This window comes from Podarcis erhardii (genome assembly GCF_964252035.2).
Source record: "Podarcis erhardii genome assembly, chromosome: 1".
In the NCBI taxonomy this organism is placed as follows: domain Eukaryota; kingdom Metazoa; phylum Chordata; class Lepidosauria; order Squamata; family Lacertidae; genus Podarcis; species Podarcis erhardii.
In genome coordinates, this window is record NC_138497.1 from 112,253,974 (window position 1) to 112,281,082 (window position 27,109).

The 27,109-nt window shown below is 41.7% G+C and overlaps 1 protein-coding gene across 1 annotated transcript in view; it reads right to left on the bottom strand.

The window, feature by feature from the left end:
- STK39 (serine/threonine kinase 39) overlaps positions 1 to 27,109 on the bottom strand; it is a 105,476-nt gene that overhangs the window by 30,614 nt on the left and 47,753 nt on the right. The window contains 9 exon segments of the mRNA XM_081872183.1: positions 3,233 to 3,300; positions 4,381 to 4,443; positions 5,739 to 5,771; positions 6,268 to 6,390; positions 17,867 to 17,932; positions 18,057 to 18,105; positions 21,447 to 21,580; positions 24,925 to 25,026; positions 25,119 to 25,228. Coding sequence (XP_081728309.1) covers positions 3,233 to 3,300; positions 4,381 to 4,443; positions 5,739 to 5,771; positions 6,268 to 6,390; positions 17,867 to 17,932; positions 18,057 to 18,105; positions 21,447 to 21,580; positions 24,925 to 25,026; positions 25,119 to 25,228 — 748 coding nt within the window.

A 27,109-nucleotide genomic window follows, 5' to 3' on the forward strand; every position in this document is an offset into this window, starting at 1 on the left:
TTAGAAATATTCCTGGATCCCAAGAAGAGAAGATATTTCCCCCCATTAACAGACATACTAGCTCTTGAAGATTGTAAAGTGTTTCAATTAATTACTGTATGCTGTGCAGTACTAAGTCACGTCTAAACCCAGAAGTATAGCTGCTACAATTCAATTTTCTCTAGCTACTAGTGTTTCTTTGGTAGCAGGATGTGAACCTCTATATGGAGAAATGGTCAACATAGCAGCTTTAAGGGCACACCAGGCCCGTATAGATAGTTTTAAATATGTGCCTTTTGCCAAACATCAGAATAATTCATTTATCAAATTGTTAGTCCATGGCCACAAGCCAGGGCAGAGGAGAGAGTGTTTCTGCATTTCACAACAGGACTCCTTACACATTACATGGAGTGCAAGTAGAGTGTGGCTGGGATTGTGCTCAGGAACACTGCTTCTCATGGACACTTGAAAACCACAAAGTGTAGGCTTTATGGGTGAGATCAGGGGTACAGGGATACCATTTGCAGTGGAACAGCACTAATTCTGCTAGCGTTTCCTTTCTGCAGCACCCAGCATGAATTCAATCAAATCCCTACAATTTTTGCAGCAATAACAGATGTAAGAGAAGCATTACTAATACTGAACTGCTTCGTGACGAGCCTAGGAAATGGCTTTAGAAAAGTTTGCCGCTCTTAAAAGGCAAACTAATGCTTTTAAGAAAAGATTTAGTCATTAAAGAATTTAAAGCAGTCTAAAAAAAGGGAAGCCAAAATGGGATTTGATCACCAAGACACTTCTCCACCCTTCACCCTTGTGTGTACATGTGAAGATCGATCACAAAAGCGTAGGAATTCCCAGGAGAATGTATTAACATGTAATGGTTCGATTACTCCTTGGCAAAAACTCATCAGACTACAGCCAGCTCTTAGTGGAAATTCTTCAATGTGCTTTTTAGGTCACATCAACGACTTGATTTAACTATCAGCTCAGCAGGTGGTGGCACAAAATTTCTCGGGAGGAAAGTAGTCGAGATGGGTAAAGCCAAAAACCCTAGATTTTAGCTGCTTGAACTCATGTTAATACCAACTCAATGCAGCGCATTATAAAGCAAACCGTATAAAACCAAGAGATTGGGCTTGTGAGGGTACAAAATATAAGCGCTTTTCTCCATGCAGAAAGGGCTGGTGAAAGCAACAGATAGACTGAATACAATTTATAGAATAGTTATAGCTTATTGTGCTCTCACAGCTTTTGTTAATGGCAAATAGTTTTACGACAAAGGCTTTAAAAAAGACGAGGAGGAAAAAAACCCCACCAAACCCCCATCTATGAATAGCAAAAACAGGTTGTGCCATTCCTACACTGGCCATAGCACTTTCCATTAACATGTGAAATAGCAAAAATAAAACTCCTTATCTTGGACTGCCGTTGTAAATTTGGCAGGAATAGAAATATTGCCTGCCCTTCCCTTCTACAAGATGAATGCACACAGAGTTCTACAGAGTCTCACAATCTGTAATAGTCACAAAAGGAGTTACAATAAAATTAAATCTCTTTCGAGCACTGCTAAAATACTATTGCTATGGAGGCAGAGGAAAAGAGTAAATAAAGAGACTAACAAAGTAATCTTAGGGAGGTTTACTCAGAATCAAGTTTCTCTACATCTAATGGGTCTTACTCCCAGGTAAGCATACATAGAACTGCTTAAAGGGTATTTTTGTTTTACAATCAAGAGGAATACATTTTGTATAACGTATACTACCATGTCCCATCAGCACAAGGATTTTCACTTGCACAATGGGACTTCCTCCCCCTCTCCTCCTCAAATTTGCGCCAAAGAGCTAAGGGAAGCCTGAGAAAATGTTTCAGGGGACATAGGAGGGGACAAAACAAGGACAATATTCCATTGAGCAAGGAGAAATTCTTCCACTGACAAAGAAGAGACATAGAGCTACAATGGATTCTGCCCTACATTTATGGTGCATAATTAGAATGACTAATGAAAGTTTTTTCATCATGACATCAGGATAGGCAAGCTACAGAAGAAATTTCAAAATGTGATGACCTGCTGAGGTCAGGGGGAAAGCGAATTTAGGTCAGGAGGAAGTGAGCACATGAACCTGCAGCATTTTCACTATCTCCCAGGGCGTGGGAGCGCAAGGTTGACTAGGAAGAGAAAGCCGAAGTGACTTTTGCTTCCATTTTTAAATTCTCTTCCCCCCCTTTTTTGCATTATTGACAAAATGAGGAGTTCATGTCATACATGTCAAAATACATGTCAAATACCTTCCATCACAGAGTACATGGGAAATGCAAAAGAAGTCCTTATCTTAGCAACTACCGACTGGGCTGGTTCCAGAAAACTTGCAGAGGACCACATCACATGAGAAACTAGAGGAAAGATCTTTGGATATGCAAAGAGGACGGGTGGCAGTGAGCTCTTCTGTATCATTGATTAATCTCATTGCTACAGCTAAGAGACCAGTACTCAATCTTCCCACAGTACATTAGAAATAACGACTTCCTTCCATTGAAAGAAGGACTAAGACGTAGATCAACACGAAAGAAGTTTCAGTTTCCAAAGTTATTTTAGGTTAGCTAAAGAGAAAAACTAGGTTACGTCTACATGAAAAGCATGTTAAGCTAGTTTTGTGGAAATTAATTAGGCCTCTGAAAAACTTGCTCGTTAAGAAGCAATTAATAGACTACAGACTCATTTTCTTAAAATGGAAATCAACTTTTGTCTACTGCCAAAAAAACTATAAAGCCTGACACCATATTTGTATCATTTCCTAAAAGGCTAAATGTTCTTTGAAAATATATCAGTCATTTTTTTCCCTGCAGCTGCAGATCAAACCTGCCCAGTAAAAATGTTCTGAGCAGGCGAGTTGTAATACAGCCATGGTTTATTTCCGTCAGAGGTTGACTGCTGAAGTGTGAAAGAAACTCATTAAAAATCTCTCACTGTGATCCTGCAATGGAATGAAAAAGGCAGGCGGGGGGGGGGGGAGAGAAAATACTTAATGAAGGGTACCCTTAGCCTGGAGCTACAGTCATATTCAGTTATTTCTCTCCCCACCCCCACCCCTTCTCTTTTAGTAAGCAATTAAAAGAGAGCAATTAGTCATGGGAATGCCATTCATATTGGTCATACTGAGAAAGGATTATGTGAACACTTAGTTTCTGCTAATGTTATTAAAGTTAACAACACTGACCCCCCACCCCACCAAGGCAAATAGATGAAAGTTCTTACCTTAGTCTTAAAACAAGATTCACAGCACATGGAACTTCACCAAATTCATTACTAACAGCAGGCCGATTCTAAGTTCCAAAGAGAGAGAGGGAAAGAGAAAGTAGTACACACTTATTCTTTCTGAAGAAACAATTAACCTTACAAAAACAAACTTTAAAACGGATACAAGACAATAACAGAGCATTCACCTTAAATCTATTTCCCAGATTAATCCAATAAACTGCAAACCTGCACTTAAGAAGGCAAAGCTTAACACCATTGTATTAACTATGCCACCCCCTGGTTTAATGTAGAATTGAATTTAGTAAGAAACCAGGTAATGTGCATTTTGTTTATATGTCCAACACATAAAATATGAGGTTAGGTAAAGGTAAAGGGACCCCTGACCATTAGGTCCAGTCGTGACTGACTCTGGGGTTGTGGCGCTCATCTCACTTTATTGGCCAAGGGAGCCGGTGTACAGCTTCCGGGTCATGTGGCCAGCATGACTAAGCTGCTTCTGGTGAACCAGAGCAGTGCACGGAAACGCCGTTTACCTTCCCGCCAGAGCGGTACCTATTTATCTACTTGCATTTTGACATGCTTTCGAACTTCTAGGTTGGCAGGAGCAAGGACCGATCAACGGGAGCTCACCCCGTCAAGGGGATTTGAACCGCCGACCTTCTGATCAGCAAGTCCTAGGCTCTGTGGTTTAACCCACAGCGGGACCCGCGTCCCAAATATGAGGTTAAGGGCCTCTAAATGAAGAATCACTGTGGCTAACTGAGAACAGGGAGAGGAAGGAAGGAAGACTCTGGACAGGGGCACAGTTTCAACTCCTCTCACCACAAATGCCCATTTTGCTTAAGGCCAATACATTCAGCTAACTTTGCACAGTTAGTATGTGGACCGATCACTGTGGCACGTGGTAAAAAATATGTGTTATGGCATAACTTCTAATCTAGTTGGTAGCACAGTAAACCTGTAGCAAGTTGAAAACTGGCGTTGTGGAGAGCTATCATGAAACCACTTCACTGAATGCCAAACCCAGCCTTAGGCTGCTTACTCAGTGCTCTCTCGTACACCCCATGCTAGTTTGATTGTGCAAAACACCTCATAAAATCCACCCCATCAACCCAAACCGTAAGTAATGTTAATAGTGGTCGTACCTCAGAACCTTTAATAGATAGATTCTGTATTTGATCGGGGATATTGCTGGAATTCATGGAAATCTGTTTAAAAGAAAGCACGGTGAATTTCATTTGCTTGTTTTTGTATCCCAACATTGCACAAGTTCAAGGAAGAATTTAAAGAAACAGAAAACATGCTGCCCTCCCATTCAAAGAAGGCTCAACGCAACAGCAGAAGCTTCTATAAGCAGAACAGAGAGGGAAGTGAATCTCAAAAATGCTCCCTTTCTCCTGCAGCTCCAGATCTCTGTGCCACCTCTCAAACTGTTGTGGGGCAGATTTGGGAGAGACACAGCAGGAGGGAGGAAATCAGTGTACATTCCCTCCTTTCCTGCTCTACTCATGGAAGCTTCTGCTGGATCAAAGAGCCTGCTGTGAATGGAAGGACAGCACTGTATGCAATTACTCTAACCTAAGCACCTGCATGGAATTTCACACCACTGCTTGAACTTAGGGTCATCCAATGGAACCAACAGACTAATCAGAACAGACAAAAGCAAAGTACTTCACACAACAAACTCGCCACAAGAGGTGGTGGACACCAGCCCAGGTAGCTTTTAAAGAGAATTAAGACAGATTCCTGGAAGAAGTCTAGTTACTCATCATAGCTTGATGCATCCTACAGGTTCAGAGGCAGTCAGGCTCTAAGTACTAGTTGCTTAGGAACAACAACAGTAGCATCTCGTTGACCATTGCCAGAAACAGGAGACTCACTTAGATGGACCTAAACTATCCTGGGTTCATTAAGAGTATAAGGAGAGCTCTTTATAGTCTTAAACTTCTGTCCCGTTTTCCACCTATTCCTTTTTGAAGCTACACTAGTTGTGTGGAATTCCTTTTTCACAATGCATTTCAGGTACCAGTGGCAAATAAAACCTATTGTTTTAGGTAGGCACTTGGTCTCCCTTGCTCCTTTATTTAGTACCGAGCGACTTTTTTTTTTTAAAGGGCTTTGTATTGAGTCGATGGGTTTTAATTGGACAGATTGCAAACCACTTTGGCGACATGCGGAATTTAAGTAAGTAAAACCATCTTTAAAATGCAACTGCAAAAGCTCTAGAGGTGTATAATTATGTGGATAGCTCAGTTGGTTAGAGCGTGAGATTATGCTCCAAATTCTTTATCTGCTGTGGTGCCTTTTCAAAATAGTTTAATAAATGCTGAGGGTTTTTAGCTGAAATCTACACCTCACCCATATATTATCTATTCTGAGGACAATACAAGCCTAAAGCTTCATATTTTAAGATGCCAACAATGCCTAGCGTGATCACAGACAAAAATATAAAAAGGACCATTCACCTATTCAGAACATAAGAGATAAGAGCACAGTTATTTACCTCAGCATCCTCCTCCTCTTTTACTCTTCGTGACTAGAAGAGAAGCATCCAGAGTTACTTGTTGTATGCTTTTAAGTGCCAAAATAATAATAATAATAATATATGTGTATTTATTAGTCTTTTTTTCAGAAAGGTGAACCCAAAGCAACTCACAGAAGCAAGCATTAAAAATGAATAAAAACAGGAGTAAAAAATAACCTAAAATGTTCACTAATAATATATATATAGAAAAACAGAGCCAACTCAACCCCAACTCACTAAAAGATATGCAGGAGATTAAGGTCCAAAGGCCTGGGTGAATAAAAATATTTTTGGATCACATATAAAATCAGATAGTGATGGCATCAGGTGTGTCTCTTTTGGGAGGGCATTGCATAGAACAAGGAGCCACCACTGAGAAGGCCCATTCTCATGTCATCACCCTTTTCACAATGCCTTGGAGAGGACACATGGAAAAGGGCCTCAGAAGACGAGCAAAAGGTCCAAGTTCCACGTAAGTGTGTAACAGTGGGCAGTTTCCGAAAGTCACCTTTTCTTGGGAAAACGCAGCTTTGCCTTCTTCACTCTTCTCATCCATTTCATCATCGCTCCATTCCCAATCTCCATCTTCTGTCTTGTGGAGGTGGCCACTGGAACCTGGTACTCTTCTAACCTAACAAAAACAAAACATGATACCACTTATATATAAAAGCAACAACACTGCAACATTTTCTTTCTGGTCCTCTTAGCTTTTTTTTAAAAAAAAAACATAATTTGGTCATCTCATAACATTAAAACATTTATTTTTAATATGCATACCTCACAACAGTAACTGCAAACCACCCTGTGATCCTTGGATGAAGGGCAGTATATTAATTTTAAAAATCATACGTTCAATAAATGATAATAATTTTAAAAAGAATGGTTTCCCCTCAGGCTCTCAAAGGGTTACAAAATTATTAGTAGAATAACCTCTATCAAAGTGCAATTTCATACGGTGTACTCAACCATGATGCCTGGCTTTTAAGAATACGGTAGAGATCATAAAGAAATAATACCCCTATAGAACATATTAACAATTCAAGAAGAAGAACCAAATTTGAACACACTTGTCTCTGTAACAGTAAATGGTGAATAGCAAGCTTGAAAATAACCACAGGCCTGATCACTGGGTGGTAGTAGGAGCTGTCCTGCAAGATGAGCTGGTGCTCATTTGTATCACAGAATTATAGTATTGTAGAGTTGGACAGGACCATAAAGGCCATCTTGTTCAACCCTCTGCAATGCAAGAATCTTTTGCCCAATGTGGGCCTCGAACCCATATCCCCGCGATTAAGAGTCTCAGGTGCTCATTTGTATCATGTGCCCATTGACAGACTGGCCATTCAAAACAACAACAAAAACCCCATGCATGGTCAGTATACACTGTGGAGTGTTTTTACTTCGTTCCAGAAGCTTTCTTACTGTTTCGCACAAACAGCCTCGCTCTGTGTGAGGTCCACCTATTGCCACAGAGTCAGTCTGCATTCCCTTGATCAGTTTGCTATCTCTTGCTCTAAGCTGAATAATTGAAAAAGTACAAGGCAAGTGTACTTCACCAGGGGGAAAAATAGTGAATCGAATGAGTTTTATTAAGAAAAGACAACACGGGAAGCATTTTTGTAATGCAGGCTCATGCTTTGAAAAGCCTGTATTTGTGGGGAAGCAGGGTGATAGGGTGGTGTTGTTTTTTAGCAGAATCCGTACATTCCAGTATTGTGGTTCTTTTAATGCAAGGCTGGTGGATATTTTAAAATTTCCAAACTATTAGGACTCTCACAATCACTACTTTAAAAATGCTAGTAAGTGCAGGTGAATATCCAGGCTTTTACAATCAGGTTACAACAGTGGGACATTGACATTCACTTGCACTGAGTTGAAGAATACGGAGACACATTTCACAAAGCAGCCATTTTGTCCAACTGATTTGGCCCTCTTCCTATCCTCCCCACTGAGAGGATAAGAAGATTCCTATACCAGAAAGTTCTTTTTTCCCCATCTCAGAGTTTGGACTTTCCAGACAAATATAAGGGTAGCAGTCTCAGCCTCTGTCTTGAAGAGCAATCCTGCAGAAGGGTGGGAGAGGGAAGCCAGAAGCAGGCCTCACAAAGCAGAATTTACAATTCTGTGCTTCCAGGCTGCTGTACTGCCTCGCTTTCAAAGGACAGTTATTGCTCATGCAGGTTGATTGCCTGGCTAGCTTAGGAAGTCACACAGGACCCAATTCCAGGAAAGGATGCCAGTAGCCTTCAGGTATCACACCAAAGACATGGCATAGCGGGCATTGGTTTTCTGCTTTGGGGTCACAGCCTGACCTAAGGGCAGGTCACAGCAGCAAAACTACCACCGTACAAAATCTATGGTGTAAAATTAAAATGCAGGTCTCGAAATGCCTGTACAGATTGGTCTGCAAAAGCTGAGGACTTGCAGGTTGAGGGTGCTTGTTGGGTCCAGGTAGGTGAAATAAAACTGCAACGTTATCCTGAGAGAAAAATATCCATACAGTGGGACTTTCTGTAGAAAACAGCTCCATTGCACAAGGCAAGAAAAAGAGAAGGTGCCAACTTCCTCCCACTCTGGCCCGTTATCTTTCTCCCCATCCCACCCCCAGAGCTTATGAACCTGTCAGCTTCTGTTTCCAGGACTGATGTCTGAGCCACCAGAATCTCAGTACGGGTCAAAACTGTGGTTCCCAACTAGAGGCAAACTGGATGATGCGCTAAATGCATCGTCATAGTTGCAGATCTTTAAATGTTTAATGTTTAAACACGGAGGGGAGCCAAAACCAGATTGTGACTATGGTGCACGGGTTAACCCTTTAACTCTGCACCATGGTCCCAATGAAAATGCCCCCACTCTCCTTTCAAATATGTCATTCACACCCACAGTAAAGGATTCTTATCAAGAAGATTGTCACCCCAACACACCAAGGTCCTGAAACAGACTTGGAATTCTTTGGCTCTTAAACTGCTTTTCTTAAAAAGGAAAAACAAAAAAAGTTTAAGTAGAATAATTAATTTATAGTATGTGGCCCTTAATCCCTTCCCCTAACCTTCCTTGCTGCGAGTGTGTGTGAAGGAATTAAGCACACAGAATTCTTCTCGCACAAGATTCAAGATGAAACATTTCAAAGTGTCCTTGGGATTGTGCACATATTAAACTTGTAGGCAGAAACAAAATTCTAAGCTGCTTTTTTCTGTTCACCTCCCTTTTTCCACATTAGCATTTGTATCTCTAACAGATTCATTATAAAAGGAAGAGTGAAGGCAGAATATCACCAGCAACACAAGAGAGTGATAAAAAGGCTTTTCCATAGCGTTCTGACCTTGCTGGTCAAGTTTCTATCATTATAATTGAATAGGTGCATATGACACATAATATTTAAAATGGATTCATTCCTATTAAGAAATGTACTGCTGACAGGACATATGCCTGGCAATCAAGCATACCAATATAATGTAAGCCACACATCAGAATTTAAAGTCAAGAGGCCTTCTGACGCTACAGTACATTTCCAGTATCCTCCTAGTTTATTGTGTGTTATGCCTCAGCCTGCTTGATCAAAATAATATGTTGCCAGGCTGCTTGACGCTTCTTGACAAAAATTCTCAGAAATCACATGATGACTAAGAGCAATGCTCAGTAAATCAGCAGATGCACCAGGGTATAATTATTAAAATTAAGTTCACATTGCCCAAGGTTTACTGAGACACAGGAAGGGAGCAGGGGGCGAAGAATAAAGCACAGCATACAAAACGGCAAGGCTCAAAGTATTCATGAAAATGGCGGGATGAGGAAATGAGTGCCCTAATCTTAATTTCCAGGATTATGAACAGGAACTTAATTTTAGGGTTTATTGCCTGCCTTTTTTAAAAAAAAAACAAACTTGGCAGGGTGGCTAAAGAACAACCATCAAGAATTAATCAGATATATAACTCGGATGGTCTCCCAAGAAAAACCTAAGTAAAAGATGTTATGGACACCAGGACTGGGCGATGTCAAACTTTTCAACATCATGATGTATCACCTGCCAAACATAATCCTGAACAGAATGTAAGATCCGACAGTGCATCTGCGCGTGTGCAGGTCGCATTTTGCTGCTTCCGCGCATGACGTTATTTTGACCGTCTGCGCATGCACGAGCAACAAAACCCGGAAGTAACGCACTCCGTTACTTCCGGGTCTCCGCGGAGCGCAACCCAAAAATACTTATCCTGAAGCGTATTTATCCTGAGGTATGACTGTACAGTGATACATCACAATGTCAAAAAGTGGAGGGAGGAACGAGATGCATTGGCCCCAGCCCCGTGAGGCGTTGGGGTGAAACTGCCTCAGCTCCTTTGGTGAGAGTGGTGGTGGTTTCACGCTAGTGCCTCGTGGGGCGATGCATCTTGCTGCTCCCTCCGTGCGCCGGGCGCTGGAGGGAGTCCGGTGCAAGCAAGCCCCACCTGCGATATACTGCCAGGTGAAGGCGCCATCACGCTGCGGCCCTCAAGCTGGTCCCGGGCGATGTAATAGCTAGTAATAGCTGCCATAGAGCGAGGCGGAAGGCACCAGTGGCTGCTGGGAGGTGGAGGAAAGGAGATTAGGGCAAGATCCATTATGGGTTTGGTGTTGACGCTCTAGTAAGAACTGTGGAACCACACTTGGGAAGTTGCTATCCTTTCTTTTGTTTTATTCACTTTTATTCATTTGAGGCACTGCTAGCCTGCTGTTCATAAAATGCAATCCTAGAGCAGGGCACAGAGGGAGGAGTTCAGCATGGTGCTACGTCAATTGTTCTGTCAGGACAGACATTTTGGCTTGCCGGAAGGGATGATCCTGCTCTCCTTCCTCCATGCACTGCTCCTGTGTCTTCTCCCAGCTCCTCCCCAGAGCGAATTTAAGGGGCACAAAGCAGGAGAGAGTGGGGAAAGCCCCACTGCACACATGGAAGTCCATGCACAGGGTTTCCGCTGACAGGACTCATTCATTGAATCTCGTCCCCAATGCATAAAACATAGTAATTTAATTTTATACCACTTGGAGAACCCCGCCCCCCATCAAATACATTTTCTAAGTACAGTGGTACCTCAGGTTACATACGCTTCAGGTTACATACGCTTCAGGTTACAGACTCCTCTAACCCAGAAATTGTGCTTCAGGTTAAGAACTTTGCTTCAGGATGAGAACAGAAATCGGGCTCCGGTGGTGCGGCAGCAGCGGGAGGCCCCATTAGCTAAAGTGGTACCTCAGGTTAAGAACAGTTTCAGATTAAGTACGGACCTTCGGAACGAATTAAGTACTTAACCCGAGGAACCGCTGTAATAAGACCACATTATAAACCACAAACTACTATCCCCTTAGACAGCAAGGGGGGAAATCAGCATGTCTAGCAACGGCAGGGCTCACCTTCAGCAATAAATATTCAAGATATGGGTGAATAAATAAGTTTTCAGCTGGTGCCAGAAACCCACCAAGGTCAGCACTTGAGAGAAAAGGGCACTGCACAACTGGGTGCCAGTATCAAGAATTTTAGGGAATTTGGGGACTGGAAATAGCACAAGTTGCATCATACCATGTGCCACAATTAGCACTGCTTTGGCAGATAGAGGAGGAAAATAATAATAATAAAAAAGAGCTTCTAATTTGGGTCCTATTATCTCCCTGCAACAAAAGCTTTCCTTCCAGCAGGAAAGGCAAACTTATTTGTAACTTTCATAAAGAAAACAAAAAGGAACCTTCACTCTCAGAAAGACAAATTAACACATATAGAGGGCACGGCGCACATGAATCAGACAAACATGCAGGTGATAAAAAAGAATGAATAAGAGCGGCTGACATTTAAAATGTAGGTAACACAACAGCACTTCAGCACATGGTAATGTGCAACAGAAAGCTGTTCACGCAGGGAAGGAGGGGGAAATTCGCAAGCTGCTGCCAACACTGCCACAGCTGTGGAAGGAGACAATACGAACGTCAGCTGGAACATGAGAATGCAGGACAAATTAGAGGGTAGGCACACACAAACACACACACACACACCACCACCAACACCACAATGACAGAAATGGCAAAAAAGCAAGCCACCCGCACAAGCTTCTACTGAGATTCGATGTGTTTGTGCTTTTTTTCTCTCTTCCCTTTTTCTGGCTACTACTCAAGCAATTTGTGTCAGAAGGTGCCAGAAATCTTCTAACAAAGGTCATTTCTAAGAACTCATTGTAGCTTAGTCCTGTGCTAACGAGAAAAGAGAAGACATTAATTCGGAGCAGGCAGTACAACTGCAGCTAGTGTCACCTTGAAGGTGCATCTAAGATCCCGAAGGTCACCTTTAGGATTAGGTAGCCCGTCACGGACTGTCTCAAATGACAGCAGGCATCGCAAACCACCAGGAATGAACAAGACACGTTTGTTTCGCAAGCTCTCAGTCTAACTGTATGGGCTCTTTTCAGCCTTGGATGAAATTCACGAGCAAGTTGGGGAATGTCGTCTTTGGCAAGCCTTTCTTCACTTCCATTGCAGTATTTGTATACAATACCTTTGTCCTTCCTTACGTTCCTCATAGGAAGGGAGGGGGAGTCACCCTCTGAATTTGGTGCATATATGATGCCTCAGTTCAGTAACGGATTGTGGAGATGCTAAATTCAGGCTAAGATATGAGCACAGTGGTGCCTCGGGTTACAGACGCTTCAGGTTACAGACGCTTCGGGTTACAGACTCCGCTAACCTCAGGTTAAGAACTTTGCTTCAGGATGAGAACAGAAATCACGCAGCGGCAGCAGGAGGCCCCATTAACTAAAGTGGTACCTCAGGTTAAGAACAGTTTCAGGTTAAGAACGGACCTCCAGAACGAATTAAGTTCTTAACCTGAGGTACCACTGTACTGTACCGGCGTCTCACTCTTAAGTAACAATCCAGATAGATGTAAACAATGGTTCTACACATTGCTTTCCCCAAATTTAGTAGCTATGAATACAAAAAAAGAAGTTCTAAACATCTTTGGACCAGAATCAGAAACTGATAGGAGCTAAAATTACCTTTCCCATTAAAAACAAAAAATCTGGACAACTAGGATTTTTCGATCCCCATTAAAAGGATGTATATTGTCAACTCTGAAATAGCTGCTCAATACCGCTAGTATAGAAATTTCATTTTTAGTTGTTAAGGTACGAAAAATGTGATTATTTGACAATACTCCATGATTTAAAAGCAGTTTTGGATTATGAAACATGGTTCATTCAGTTTTAAGCCACTGCAACTCAATTTAAAGTATACGCAAATTGGAACCATTGTCGCACTACAAGCAACTCATCAAATATTCATTTGTTCAGTTATAATTAAATACGTTTAATTACCATAAAATATGTTTATAAAAAATGAATATGATCTCATTTAATTAAGGCAATTAGGAGAATTTATAGAGAGAAAGGAGATGTGCTTTAAAAGCGGTTCTTTCAACTTTTGCTGATGACATCACACTGCTTGTTAATAGCCGTAAAAAGGTATAGGCAAGGGAAAGTAATAAAAAAGAGAATAAATATGAATTGCCATTTTACTATCCTTGGCAATCCTGATTTGGGGAATGAATTTGAGATTTTAAACACCGGTCTTTTTTCCTGCTGGCAAGTGAAGAAGCTAAAATGTTTAAGGAAACAAAAAAAAATTAAAATCATTTCCTCTCTTGCCTTGTTTATGCTAGCCAATTATATCTTTATGGCCCCATTTTACAGACAGAGAATTAAAAGTGTGTGACTTGCCCACACAAGCAAGTCTGAGGGGAGGCAGAATTTGAACACTGATCTCCTGCAGTCAAAGTCTAGGCCCACTATACTATACACTGAACCACAATGTCTTTGAAATAACTAATTTAATGCTAAGATGATAATCACTATATTTACATCCTTCAAAATTGACCTTCAAGTTTGCTAAAACATGACAACAGAATGGGATGAAAAATTGAACAAAAGCAATAGAAAAAAATGTGCCTCAAACCCCCCCAATGATGTATAATTATCTCCCCCCCCCCCCACGCTGGGGAGCAACCAGAAATTCAGGGGTACAGAGTAGACTTGTATACAGGAGGTGCCAGGTTCAGTGTCTCTGGTAAAGGTAAAGGTAAAGGACCCCTGACAGTAAGTCCAGTCGCGAACAGCTTTTGGGTTGCGGCGCTCATCTCGCTTTACAGGCCGAGGGAGCTGACGTTTGTCTGCAGACAGTTTTTCCGGGTCATGTGGCCAGCATGACTAAGCCGCTTCTGGCGAAACCAGAGCAGTGCACGGAAATGCTGTTTACCTTCCCACCAGAGTGGTATTTATCTACTTGCACTTTGATGTGCTTTCGAACTGCTAGGTGGGCAGGAGCAGGGACCGAGCAATGGAAGCTCACCCCGTCGCGGGGATTCGAACCGCCGACCTTCCGATCGGCAAGCCCTAGGCTCAGTGGTTTAGACCACAGCGCCACCCGCATCCCAATGTCTCTGGTAGCCCCAGTTAAAGGGCTTCAGGTGATGGTGAATACCTCAGCTTGAGACCCTGGAGAACATTGGAGAACCACAACCAGTCTGTGCAGATTATACTGGTCCAAGTGGGTAGATATGGTGACTAAGCTGATTACATACAGTTACATGCCAAGATAGGATCTAGTGAAGGCATTTTCAACAAAAGCCTCACCACCTCAATCTCCTTTAAAGCTTCTGGTAGGAAACCTTCTCTTAATAAGAAGAGACTAATATCCTTTCACTCAGGCTATGTACAAACCATGTATTTAAAGCTCATGGTTCCCCCGCAAAGAATCCTGGAAACTGTAGCTTGCAACTCACATAACTACAGGACCCAGGGGAATCCTTACCAAACTACAGGATAATTGGGGGGGGGGGAGCCATGTGCTTTAAATGTATGGTGGGTATGCAGTGTCATTTGGTGGAATTTGCCAGGTTGGGTAAGGGGGCGAGCAGGATATCTCACTCCTGCATCGAAGAATCCCGTCCGTAACATCAGGACCAAGCCAGCTGAAAAGTATCCATGATTAACAAATCCGGCAATTTGCTGCAGGCACACAATAATCAGCACAAAACCAAGAGCCATGGGGGGTTAGACTAGATGACCCTCAGGGACCCCCTTCCAACCTTCCAATTCTACAATTCTAAATGTGGTTGTCATGAAAACGCTCGGAACAAGGACTGTTGGCTCAAGGTAACACCAGTTCAGTAGTTATTGCATCAATCTCTGCCAAGCCTGTGTTGTGTAAATACAGTATGTTTCTCAATGTGTATGTTTTAATGCTTTTGACCATTATGTTATTATAATGCTTTTAATTGTATCGTTCTGTCATTTTTGGTGATTTTCCCAACCGCCCCAGCTCCTTTGGGAAGTTGGGGGGGGGTAATATAAATTTAAATAAATAAATAAACATTCCAGGGTTGAGTCACCCGGAAAGTGAGTTTGTTTGCAACCCGATGTTTATGCACATATCTTTCCAGACCTGCCTGACTGGGAAGCCATCCATTTTACCACTCCCTTCCCAGACATTTCCCAACTATCAGGAAAAACCAGGTTTTACCAGCTGACTGACAAACTTTCAATATTCAGAGCAGCAACCTAGCAAAGTTACAAAGTGGTGGGGGGCTGGGTTATTGAACAAGCCCAAAAAGGTGTAACTGAAAAAAATGAGCAATATGTACAGTGGTACCTTGGTTCGCGAATTTAATCGGTTCCGGGAGTGCGTTCCAACTCCCGAAATGGTTCGAAAACCAAGGCATGGCTTCTGATTGGCTGCAGGAGCTTCCTGCACTCAATCGGAAGCTGTGTCAGACATTTGGCTTCTGGAAAATGTTCACAAACTGGAACACTCACTTCCAGGATTGCAGCATTCAGGAGCCGATTTGTTAGGGAGCCAATCCGTTCGACAACCAAGGTACCACTGTATTCTACTTTTCCACCTTAAATATTCACATGTCAGATGCCGCAAGGATAAGACATGCAAGTTTCATTCACAATGTTAATCTTTTAAGATAAGGGATCTAAAAGAAATGGCTAACAGCAGGGACTTCCTCCTCCTGTTCTACATTAAGCCATAATCTGGAAGCCTGGTGCTTTGTATAGCACTGCTACAAGTATTTTGGGAGCCTAAGTGAATACCTGAATATAGATTTGTAACCAGAAGCCTTGTGAGTCTTCTTTCTCCACTTTTTTTTAAAAAAATAATAATTAGGTCTTCAAATACATTGCTGTGACATTATCAAGCTATGCAGATAAGAAGGCATGCATCATTCAGCAGGGAGTTTGCAGGTGAACCTCTCTCCTTCATCCCATTAAGATAAAATAAAAATGCCCCTTAACCATTTATCCACTTTATTTGCTTTCTAGCTTTATGCCTTATGGAGGTTGCTGTGAATGCATGATAAAATCAGCCCGAGAGTCTGAGTGGAACAGCTGAACCTGAAAGGGAAAACATGCAGGGAATCGAGTATTCCCATCAAGTTCCGAAGAATGGGGGAAAGAAAATAAGATTACATATATGGTGTTCAAACCAGGCTCTGAAATGATCTGTTCTGGGTGCCCCCTCTAGTGGTGAACACAATCATGTCCCCGTAAATTTTCTCCAACAGCAAAAGAGCACTATGGCAGATTTAGGATTGCATGCACAGGCATTTAAAGCAAGTATGCAAGACCAGGGGAACAGGAAAGATAAACCCATACAAATGTGCTACAATTCCTGCTCTTCATTTGCTTTCAGTTTTATATCAATGGTGATAAAATCACCATTTCTGATTTCAGAATTTTAACACCTAATCTAGGTGTATAAACCCAGAGCTACCCCATACAGATTAAATCTTTGAAGAACAGAGCTAAGTAACTGCAGGCAATGAAGAGAACTCTATTCTGCATCTCAAAATTATTTTTCTACTGCGATTAAGTAGTACATAGTTCTAGCCGTAAGACTATACAGTAAATGTGAACTGGGAAGGGAATGGTGAAACACACCCTAATGGCCCTATGCTGGACTCTCAGCTCCCATCTGCCCTAGCCAGCAGGGACTCCAACTCCCATCAACCTTAGCCAGCATGGCCAACAGTCAGTGATGATGGGAGTTTGGAGTCCAGCAATATCTGGAGGGCCAAAGGATGCCCTCCCAAAAAAAGAAACATGTATCAAGGCCAAAATGCAAAATCTGTCATAAAACTGTACTCGGGCATTTGACACATTGCACCTGGAAATACTCATGCACTTCTTCCAAAAAGAACCTCTTTCTCCCTCAGAGCGGCCCTTTCTCAGAAGTCAAGGACTGGTTTTATCAGAATGGTTCTTAATAATAAACAGCAGTGACTCCCCAACCTTTATTTTTCATACCGATACAATGACAGCTTTGCTGCAGTACTGTGGAGCGCTCATTAAACATATTGAGCGTATTGTAAATCTCCTATATAAATACTAAATAGCCTATATTGTTGCTGATGCAATCGTCGGCAAAGGGCAAAAAATAAAAAGTAAAGGGTAGAAATATCCTAACATGAATGGAATTATATTGTTACTACAAATTACTACATTTAAAAAAATGGAAAACACAATTGTTTTCCCCCCCTTTTCATGTGAACCAATATTAAACACTTGCAAGTGCACTGCTGCCCTCTGCTGTATATTTCAGTACTAAAATACAGGACCAAAGTCACCCTGAAATATTGCTTCTCTATATAGGTTGTAGATAAATCTTATGCATTTGTAATGGGAAAAAAATTATATCTCTGTGTGAGAGGAAATTGGCTTTCAATATCTAAGAATAATAGAGTAGTACAGTATCAGCTCCAGGCTTTAATCATATTAACATGTATTTGGTCAAGTAACGCAACAGAAGTCACTCAGCTATAGACTCTGTTTTGCCAACTGCAGTTGAATATCCAACATTAAATAATTACAGTGGACAGCCACTGCACCTTGGAGGGCTGATACACATTAACTTGAAAGTGAAGAAGATCCCAGCAGGATTGAACCCTGAATGGACAGGTGGGCATGGTTTGGCGAGAGATTGCCTTGCAGGCCAACTTGAGATCCCCTGGCAGTCCCAAGCAATTACTGCCACACCCCAACAAAGAGGCTTACACTTTAGGGAATAAAAGTTGTGAGAATCCTTACCTTTTTGGCTCTTTGTCCTATGTCAGGTGTCTTTGTAAGCAGTTTTTCAATCAAGTATTCTCTAGTCTGCAAAGCAAAACATGCTTATAATTAAGGCCGGGCAGCCCCGAGAAAGTAAAATTATAAATAAATAAATAATCAACTGATATTAAGACAGGGTCAGTTTACTTGTGGCATTAATTATTTTTACCTTTGCTTTCTGGAAGAATTTGCATTTTAAAAGTTCTGCTGCTGTAGGCCTGAAAGAGATTAAAAGTTAGGTTAGAGCATAAACACAAAACTATTTCCTAATATATACAGTTCAAAACACTACTCAGTACACAGGATTTAATGTATTCAGCAGTGACAGCAGTCGTTCAAAAATCCAACATTAAACTTCCAGTGATTAAACATATTTTTTGAGACAGGTATTCAGAATGGTATTGCGAGTACCATTCTGGACACGCGCGTGTACACACACACACACAGAGAGAGAGAGAGAGAGAGAGAGAGAGAGAGAGAGAGAGAGAAAGAAAGGGGGGGCACATAAGCTTTCAAAATGTATGACTTTTTTAAAAAGTCAATTACAGTTGTTAATCTACATGTGATTAAAAATGTAAAGATGCCACACAGTCTAGAAACTCACGTTTTCTAGTTTACCTCATAGCTCAAAAAGCTGCTTTCAACAAGTTCATTACAAAAAGATTGAGAATCTGTTCCAATTGTTTATTAAAACATACATTATTAGTCCTTTGGTACCCAAATATTGCCTTGAATTTTAACCCAACTTGCTGTTTTAGGTAGGGAAGAACAGATACTTTAAAGAGGGGAGAGAGAGAGGGCAGTATAAACAGTCCTAATTTTGCAAACTGAAGTTGGCTGACAATATATATATATATTTTTAAAAAATAAGGCAAATAGTTACTGGGGAAGTGCAAACATTGTGTCTTCAGCAGATCAACATAGGCAGCAAAAGAAAATACCCCTAAGAAATGATACGTAAAAAGATAAGGCCTTCTAAACGTGCCTGAATAAACAGCAGCATTCGAGGTTGTGGCCGAGGGCACTAATAAATCTCATTTGGCTCATCTCACCTTGAATACTTTAAAAACTGTTAATTACAATCTAGAAATAACTGACTGGAAATTCGAGACGCCTCTCACAAAGCAACCCAAATAGATAAAAGCCACTTTGGTGGCTCAGCAACTACAGCCAGAAATAGTGAAAGCTCTCATGTGTTGGCTGCTAATGGGAAAATGACACCACTGGCAACATCTGGTAAGACCTAACCATGCTTGAGGTCTCCCATCACTGCCCTCTCTGCCTCCTCTGATCTGCAGCGCAGCACCTAATTGAGTGATCCTCTAGAAAGTGGGGAAAAGAGGGTGGGAGCAGCTTTGAATAGGAGTAACTGTTCTGCAAACACTGAGAAAACTAATAAAATGTGGGTTCAAAAAGCAGCTGTACTTCACTTTTGAACAAATCTGAAGTAAAAAATAATAATAATTAAGGAAAAAACCTTGATATCAAATCACCCGAGAAACCTTGCATTTAGCCAATTCCTTTCACTGAACCAATACATATGACTCTCTTGATATATCCCTTATTTTGTGTGTGTATTCACTGCCCATAAGCACATATTGTTTGAAACAGGGCTGGTTCTACCTTATACCAGTCCAGTTTCACCTTTGCTCTGTATCCACAGCAATATTCCACAGCTGCAGCAAACACTCTTTGCAGTCAGGTATGGAAGGAAGTTCTAGATCAGTTCTCAATCTGCAGCCAGGGCGGGGGCCATAGGACTTCTATGTTGCCGTTAATCAAAATGAAAACAGGAACCTTTTGCAGCAAGAGTTGGCATATTGTGGGATGCCAGATGCTAGATATATTCATCAAGCTACTGTGAACTTAAAAGAAAAACCACAACTTGTGCAAAACAAAAATATTAAACTTGTAATATTATTATCATTATTTTCAAAGATGGATAGTCCTGATGCCTTTTCCCAGGAGATAACTGCTCATCTGCTTTATTTTATTCCAACAATGAAACAGTAGGCAATTTGTGAACAGTTAGCAGCTTAGTAGAAATGAGTTGTCTGGAGCATTCCAGACTGAATAACTAAACACATTTCTATCTGCTGCCAAGTGGCAAACCTTTGCTTTCAAAGCACATGCCCTGGGGATTGAGAATTAATAAGAAATTAATAAGAGAGACAGTGGAAGGCCAAAGAATTTGAAGACAGGATGCAGAACAGAAGAAAATCAGGGACTCTTGGAGAATTCAAAAGGCTAACTTATAGCAGACATTCGCAACTCCAAATTTCTCAGTTATGATCACAACTGCTCCATTTGAACTGGAACAAACAAACAAACAGAATGGGCATGTGGCTTGTTTCACCGTTTTTATTTGCAATTAACCCAAGTAAGATCACTGGCAATGAACTACTGAAATTTCTTTTATGCCCTGATCTTAAGAAATGCAAACACATTATAGCCACATTCCTTACATAAGTTAAACTCCCTGGCAACCCTAAGATCACTGGATGAGAGAAGGTTTTTAGAACTGTTAATTGTTTTGGCTGTTTTTAACTGAAACTGCTTTCTGGAGCACTTTAAACTGTTTTAGATTTATTTTTCTTTTTTAAAAAAATACATGTTTGTTGTGAATGTGTCTGCCACAGGAGAAAGAGAGGGATACACATTCAATTAATAATAACAATGACGCTGGTGAATTTGTTCAAAGCCAGGTTCAGAACATATATACTGCCCTTCATCCAAACAAAGATCACAGGGAGGTTCACAACATAAAAATACAAAAAGTACCCAAAAAAGTAAGTAAGTAAGTAAGTAAGTAAGTAAGTAAGAAGGGGGCTTTTAAAGCCTCCAAAACTTTTATGGCTCAAATATTAATTCCCAGCTTTCTCCACCCTGCTTGCCCCAATCACCTTCCCCCAACTAGACAGCCAAGCATAGCAATCTTTGTGAGAACTATATGGTACCCAGCCCTGAATGGGTGCTATTATCTAGCAGGTCAGGGAACTGTGAGAGATAGAGGTAAGGGGGGGTATTTGTCCCCTCAAACCAAGCAACTTTGCTGCTATCACTGCCACCTAAAAGAGAAGAAAAATACGTTTTTGAGGTGGGGGCTTGCTTTTGCGGACTGGGTAAGGTGACTGAAACAGGCGGGTGGTTGTCTGAAGCCCTGGGTTGTTCACTCATGCTTTCTCTCTCTCCCTCTTTTTTCCACAATAACATCTCAAATAATTACTGAGTTTATCCAAAGCAAGACTCAGAAAGATGAAAAGAAAGATAGAAAAGGAAACATGGCTTCACAATGCAAAAATACTGCATATAGTCTTCACAGCCAATGTTCCTACAGCCTGAAGTTCTCGGAAACAAATTCTCAAGTATGTTGAAAATGGCATCTTTATAACCCAACACGGTGCCGAATATATTTCAGATGGACCTTTAAACAAAAGAAACCCTGTTAAACAAGGCAGTTTAAAGTTATTCTCTCCCTTACTTCAGACTAGCTTTGCGTAACTTTCAGCAAACTCTAACCTTCCCACCTCCCTTTTCTTTTTCTTTTAAAGAGACATACCTTTTAGAAGGGTCTTTCTGAAGACACAGCGAAATTAATTTTCTAAAGGACTTGCCGTACTTTTTTGTCATTTCTTTATCTTCCACACCCGTTTCCAACGTTGGAGGGTCATTTTGCAATGTCAACATTAATACCTATTTTAAAACCAAAGGCGACAAGAGAAACGGTATCAGACAAACAGGTTAAAACAAACACTATGTCACAATAGCAGTTAGAAACATATACGAAAGTCGAATCAAATTATGATGAGAGTGTTGTATTTAGCGTTAACTCTCCTAGGAGGCCTCGTTTGGCCAGAATCAAGTATACACTTCCAGAGTAACACTAAGTACATTACTTCTGGAAAATGAGCCACTGCAGCCGCTATACAGCCATGAAAATTTGTGTGCCAGGCTTTTTAGACTCATCTACCCATGTACCAGGGACGCGGGTGGCGCTGTGGGTTAAACCACAGAGCCTAGGACTTGCCAATCAGAAGGTCGGCGGTTCGAATCCCCACAGCGGGGTGAGCTCCCGTTGCTCAATCCCTGCTCCTGCCAACCTAGCAGTTCGAAAGCACGTCAAATTGCAAGTAGATAAATAGGTACCGCTCCGGCGGGAAGGTAAATGGCGTTTCCGTACGCTGCTCTGGTTCGCCAGAAGCGGCTTAGTCATGCTGGCCACATGACCTGGAAGCTGTATGCCGGCTCCCTCGGCCAATAAAGCAAGATGAGCGCCGCAACCCCAGAGTCGTCCGCGACTGGACCTAACAGTCAGGGGTCCCTTTACCTTTACCCATGTACTATCTGAAACCCAAGGGGCACATTGGTTGCTAGGTGTAAAATATATTGGCATTATTGTCAGCTATGCTACCCCACTATAGGAGGTGGTTCTGGGGGCCCAAGTACTGGATCTTTTTTGCTGGGACCAATATTCTGCCCTTTGACCTTACACGGCGGCAGGACACACTGTAGTGCTAAGTTAGACCCCAGCCATCTGTACCTTCCTAATTTGGTTGGACCCACTCTGTACACGCATGCAAGTTGTGTCATGAGCCTACGCACTGGCGCCTTTAAGGGCTTTGCACAACACCCTTGCTAACGGGCATACTCTTTTCGAGATCAAAACGAAACCGGGCACTGCCATCTTCAATACGTCTGTCTGCTCTTGTTACTATCAAACTGAGGGGCCAGAGGTCATCCACTTTAATAGCATAGCACTGAGCCAAGAGTCACGGAAGTTGCAACACCAGGACCAAAAACATACCAGGTATCTGGTTTCTTAGGCACCGAAAAGTTTAAGCCTGTTTGGTTAGGAATTTACACTGCTATATTCAGCTCTGTTAAGGGTTAGTTTCTGAATATGTGAAACTGGATCCTAGGAATTTGCAGTGTTTTTCCAGCCCTGTGACAGACATGGCCAAGGAGAGTGAGCTTGTTCAAACTTGTCCTATGGGTTGCCATTCTTTTAAGACCAGTGTCCAGGACATCTAAATAGCCACTGCAAAATATACATGCTCATATTATGGCAACTATTCTTATATCATTATATAAATATGGCATTCACTTTCTGTAAGTTCATAGCCCCTTTTATGTTCCTAAATAAAATTCACTTATGACCCTAGCATATGTTTGGGTATTTCTGGGGGTCTTTGTCTTTGCCTAATGGACTCCTGCCTTATTCTTTCTGTGTTGTATGAAATAATGAAGGAACATAAGTTGTATCTGTCGTCCACTTTCTTTTTTAGGCTATGGTCCATCACCCCCGGCATAAATTACCAACAATACTTCAAGCAGAAACCTAGAACAGATTCCCAATTCCTACAACTAGCAATATTAATATATATCTTATACATTATAATTTTAATTAACACATAATTCATACATGACTCAATACTTTAAATTCCTCAAAAAATTACTTCATATATGCAAATTTTATTTCTGATTAAAACTGGATGATTAGAAGGCCACAAAGATTCGCATATGAGCATTTACAGATGCATGCAAACACCTACAGCTTAAAGATGCTTGCGCCGAGTTGATATAAGCTTGTCATTCTCAGTCAGTCCCATGGACCGAAAGAGTAAAAAATGGGGGGGGGGACAATATTAGCACTGGCTGTGCAGTTGGCATCACTAATGTTGGCACATCCTTTGGGGAAAGGATACAGGGAAGGAAGAAGGAAGGAGAAGGACTTCAGCAAGTCAACAGCCTAGGAGGAAGCTGCTATGCATTGACTATAAGACATTTTCAATGTTCAGATCTGTTTGCTCAGACCTTTTTGGCCATCTTAGCGATAGTGCGTGTGTGCATGTGTACGCACTTACGCATGTTTAACAGACCCCTGAATCAAAACAAACATCAAGTTGGCACATCAGTACACCTGGCACTCATACAAGCCCCAAGCAACAATAACTAGCAATGCCGTCCAATCTTGCAATGCATATCTCAACCTTCACATTTTCGGATTTGCTCAGGAAGGGCTGGTATTTTACTTGGTAGCTTGACAAGATTTCTTTTAAGCACACAAGGGATTCAACACAGGCCACTGTTGCGTGTTATTCTGGCAATCCTTTTTCAGAAAGAAGCTTATGTTAGTCGCCTTAGAGAAAACAAGCTAGAAAGCTCCGGTGCCTACTTTTCTCACGGTTCCTAACCCACCCTGTTGTTTTGATTTGGTTTTAATAATTGGGTTTTATGGATTTTACTGTATCGTATCATAAAACTGTGTTGACAATTCACCACAGAATGACATCCTGCTTTCCTTCCATGGGACAACTTGCTTACTCCAGGCACCCCCAAACTCGGCCCTCTAGCTGTTTTGGGACTACAACTCCCATCATCCCTAGCTAACAGGACCAGTGGTCAGGGATGATGGGAAATGTAGTCCCAAAATAGCTGGCAGGCCGAGTTTGGGGATGCCTGTGCTACTCCATATAAGGTGGGAGGCGGGGGAGAGAGAGAGAGAGAGAGAGAGAGAGAGAGAGAGAGAGAGAGATTGGCATATTCTCAGAAATCTGGGTGACCTGGCTTGAGTTTCTCTCTTTTTTTAATTACGAAAAAAGTGCTTCACTGCTGTTTCAAAACAGGAAGCTAGGCTGCCCTTAGCATGCCAGTCGCATTCCCTCCTAAACTGGGAAAGAAGGCTTCACGGGAACAACAGTCCATCACAATGTAGTGTTGCTCCCAAGAACGCTCCTGGGAATAGTGCTGCATGGTTTCCATTGGGCAATCTGTACCAAAACAGAGGAGAACACCACTGGACTGCTGAGGACATTTTTTGTCACATTGAAGGAGGAGGATAACACCCTTAGGTGTCTCATCTGGTAAGCCCACCATCAAAGTTCCAAGATGGCGCACACAAACCCCTTTGCAACATCACTTCATACTTTTAGTGGGGAACAAAATGGGGGGTGGGGGGAATCACAACAGTGCTGTCTATGCAATGCTACTTTTTATACAAAATTAGACTTCATTCTTATTTTCAGAACTGTATTTACTTTCATCGGAGGATATTTGTGGTAAGGCGCAGCTCCTGTTGCTAATTCAATGGCTGTTATTCCAAAGCTCCAAATATCAGCCTTGAAGTCATAGCCTCTCACCTATTGCATGAAAACATAAGACAGACAGGTTAGTTTAGCGCTGAGATGCTGAACTCGAGGAAGGCCAGGAGAATGGTGTATCACACAGGTACCTGTTCCATGACTTCAGGGGCCATCCAACATGGAGTACCAACAAATGTCTTTCTTACTTTGTTCCGAGTAACGTCTCCTCCTGTGGCTAAAAATGCGCTAACGCCAAAGTCTAGGAATAGAAGAGACAGGAAACCCTTTTAGTGTTTGATTAGCTTATACTGAGGTAACTATGCTATTTCCACTTGGATTCCTACATAAAATATGAAACGCCTATTTAAATGAAGCTGTGAAGTTAAATGTTTTCTCAGTAGGTGTAACAATAACACTTCTATAAACTGCATAGTAAGTCATAAGACGCCTCTCCCCCTCGTGAATCATACCTTTAAATAATATTTGTCCTTATGTATCAAGGCATGCAATACCCATGGACATGAACAAGAGGTCTATTGCTTCCAAAACAGCATTCTGGGTCAGTTTTCCACACGCTCCATTGAGAATTTAAAGAGTGTTATTTTTAGCTATGCATCAAAGTTTCAACAGAGAGCTGCTTGCACAGTTATTTCATATTCTGCTTCAAGTAACTTTGGAAGTTGCAAGATCAGAGGGAGAATTTTAAACAGTCATGTGAGGGCTGTGGGAGAAACTGATTAAGATGCTAAGTGTGGGTGTAAATAAAGAGGCAATTAATAAAAGCAGTCCTGCTGCTTGAACAGACCAAAGAATTCTGGACGACAAGGGCTATTTCCTATAATGGCTAGGCAGGTGTTTATGGGAAGCCCACAACGAGGGAAAAGTTCTTATTTTGAAGGGGTTTTTTAAAGTTCTGTGCTCAAGGATGTACCACATCCTCAAAGCCACATGCTTGCCTTTTTTTGTCTGAACTGCCTTGTTTTCTCCAAAGATATCCACAACAGCAGGAGAGCAGAAGAGTTTTTCTAGCATACGATGAAGGAAGAAAAAAAATGCAACCCTCCAGAAAAATAAAGAGCCACTTGATCAAGATGCTCTTTGTGAGACATTGATCAAAGGAACAACAACAGCTCGCTTTTCCTGAGCGCAGAGAAACCTTTATCAGCATCTGTTTCTTCTGCCCCTCCTTATGCAGCCAGTTCAAATTCACTGGTCCCTGGAATAAAATTACAGCACCTTAAAGTAGTGGCATTCTGATTTTTTACTAAAGACAAGCCCTCTGTTCGTGCTCCTGATATTAAATAGCAAGAGTTCAAGAGGGAGGAAAACAAAGACTTGATTAAACGATATGGAGTGTTGTGGTAGACAAGCAGACCACCGCAAACATCTCTTTCGCCAATAAAGTCATTACAGATTAATTTAAGAGGTTGTCACCAACACTTATCCAATGCTGGTAAGGTGTCAATAACCCCCACAAACAAGTTCCCAGAATTATTCTGAGCCGGGGTGCCAACTTGAATAAAATAATTGGGCAGGCAAGTTAAGCCCCACATAATCAATCACAGGATGCGACACACACCCCATCTGAATGGCAATGCCCATCAACGTGGGTTTTTTTTGGGGGGGCGAAAGGACCTCAGCCCCTAGGAGTTGGCTCCCATGTTCTTGACTAATACAGTTATTACCACACACAAATGTCTGTGAACATAGAAAAAGAAATAAAATATAGGGGGTTACATGGAAAAAGGAAAGACTTTGTTTTATTTCGGCCAGTAGGTGTTAGAATTAAGAGCATGTGGATAGCTCTTTATTACTATTATTTAATGCAGGCACCCCGAAACTTGGCCCTCCAGATGTTTTGGGACTACAACTCCCATCATGTCTAGCTAACAGGACCAGTGGTCAGGGATGATGGGAACTGTAGTCCCAAAACATCTGGAGGGCCGAGTCTGGGGGTGCCTGATTTAATGCCTAGTATTCTGGAAATCTAGTATCATGGGAATATAGGAGATCCAAAGGGGAAATACATGTCTGCCTGAGCTATGGCAAATGACTGCTGTCATGGAGAATACTTTGACTCAGTACCACTGTCTCTGTATCTGCCATCTCTGTCCTATGAACTAATCTTGCAAACTGACAG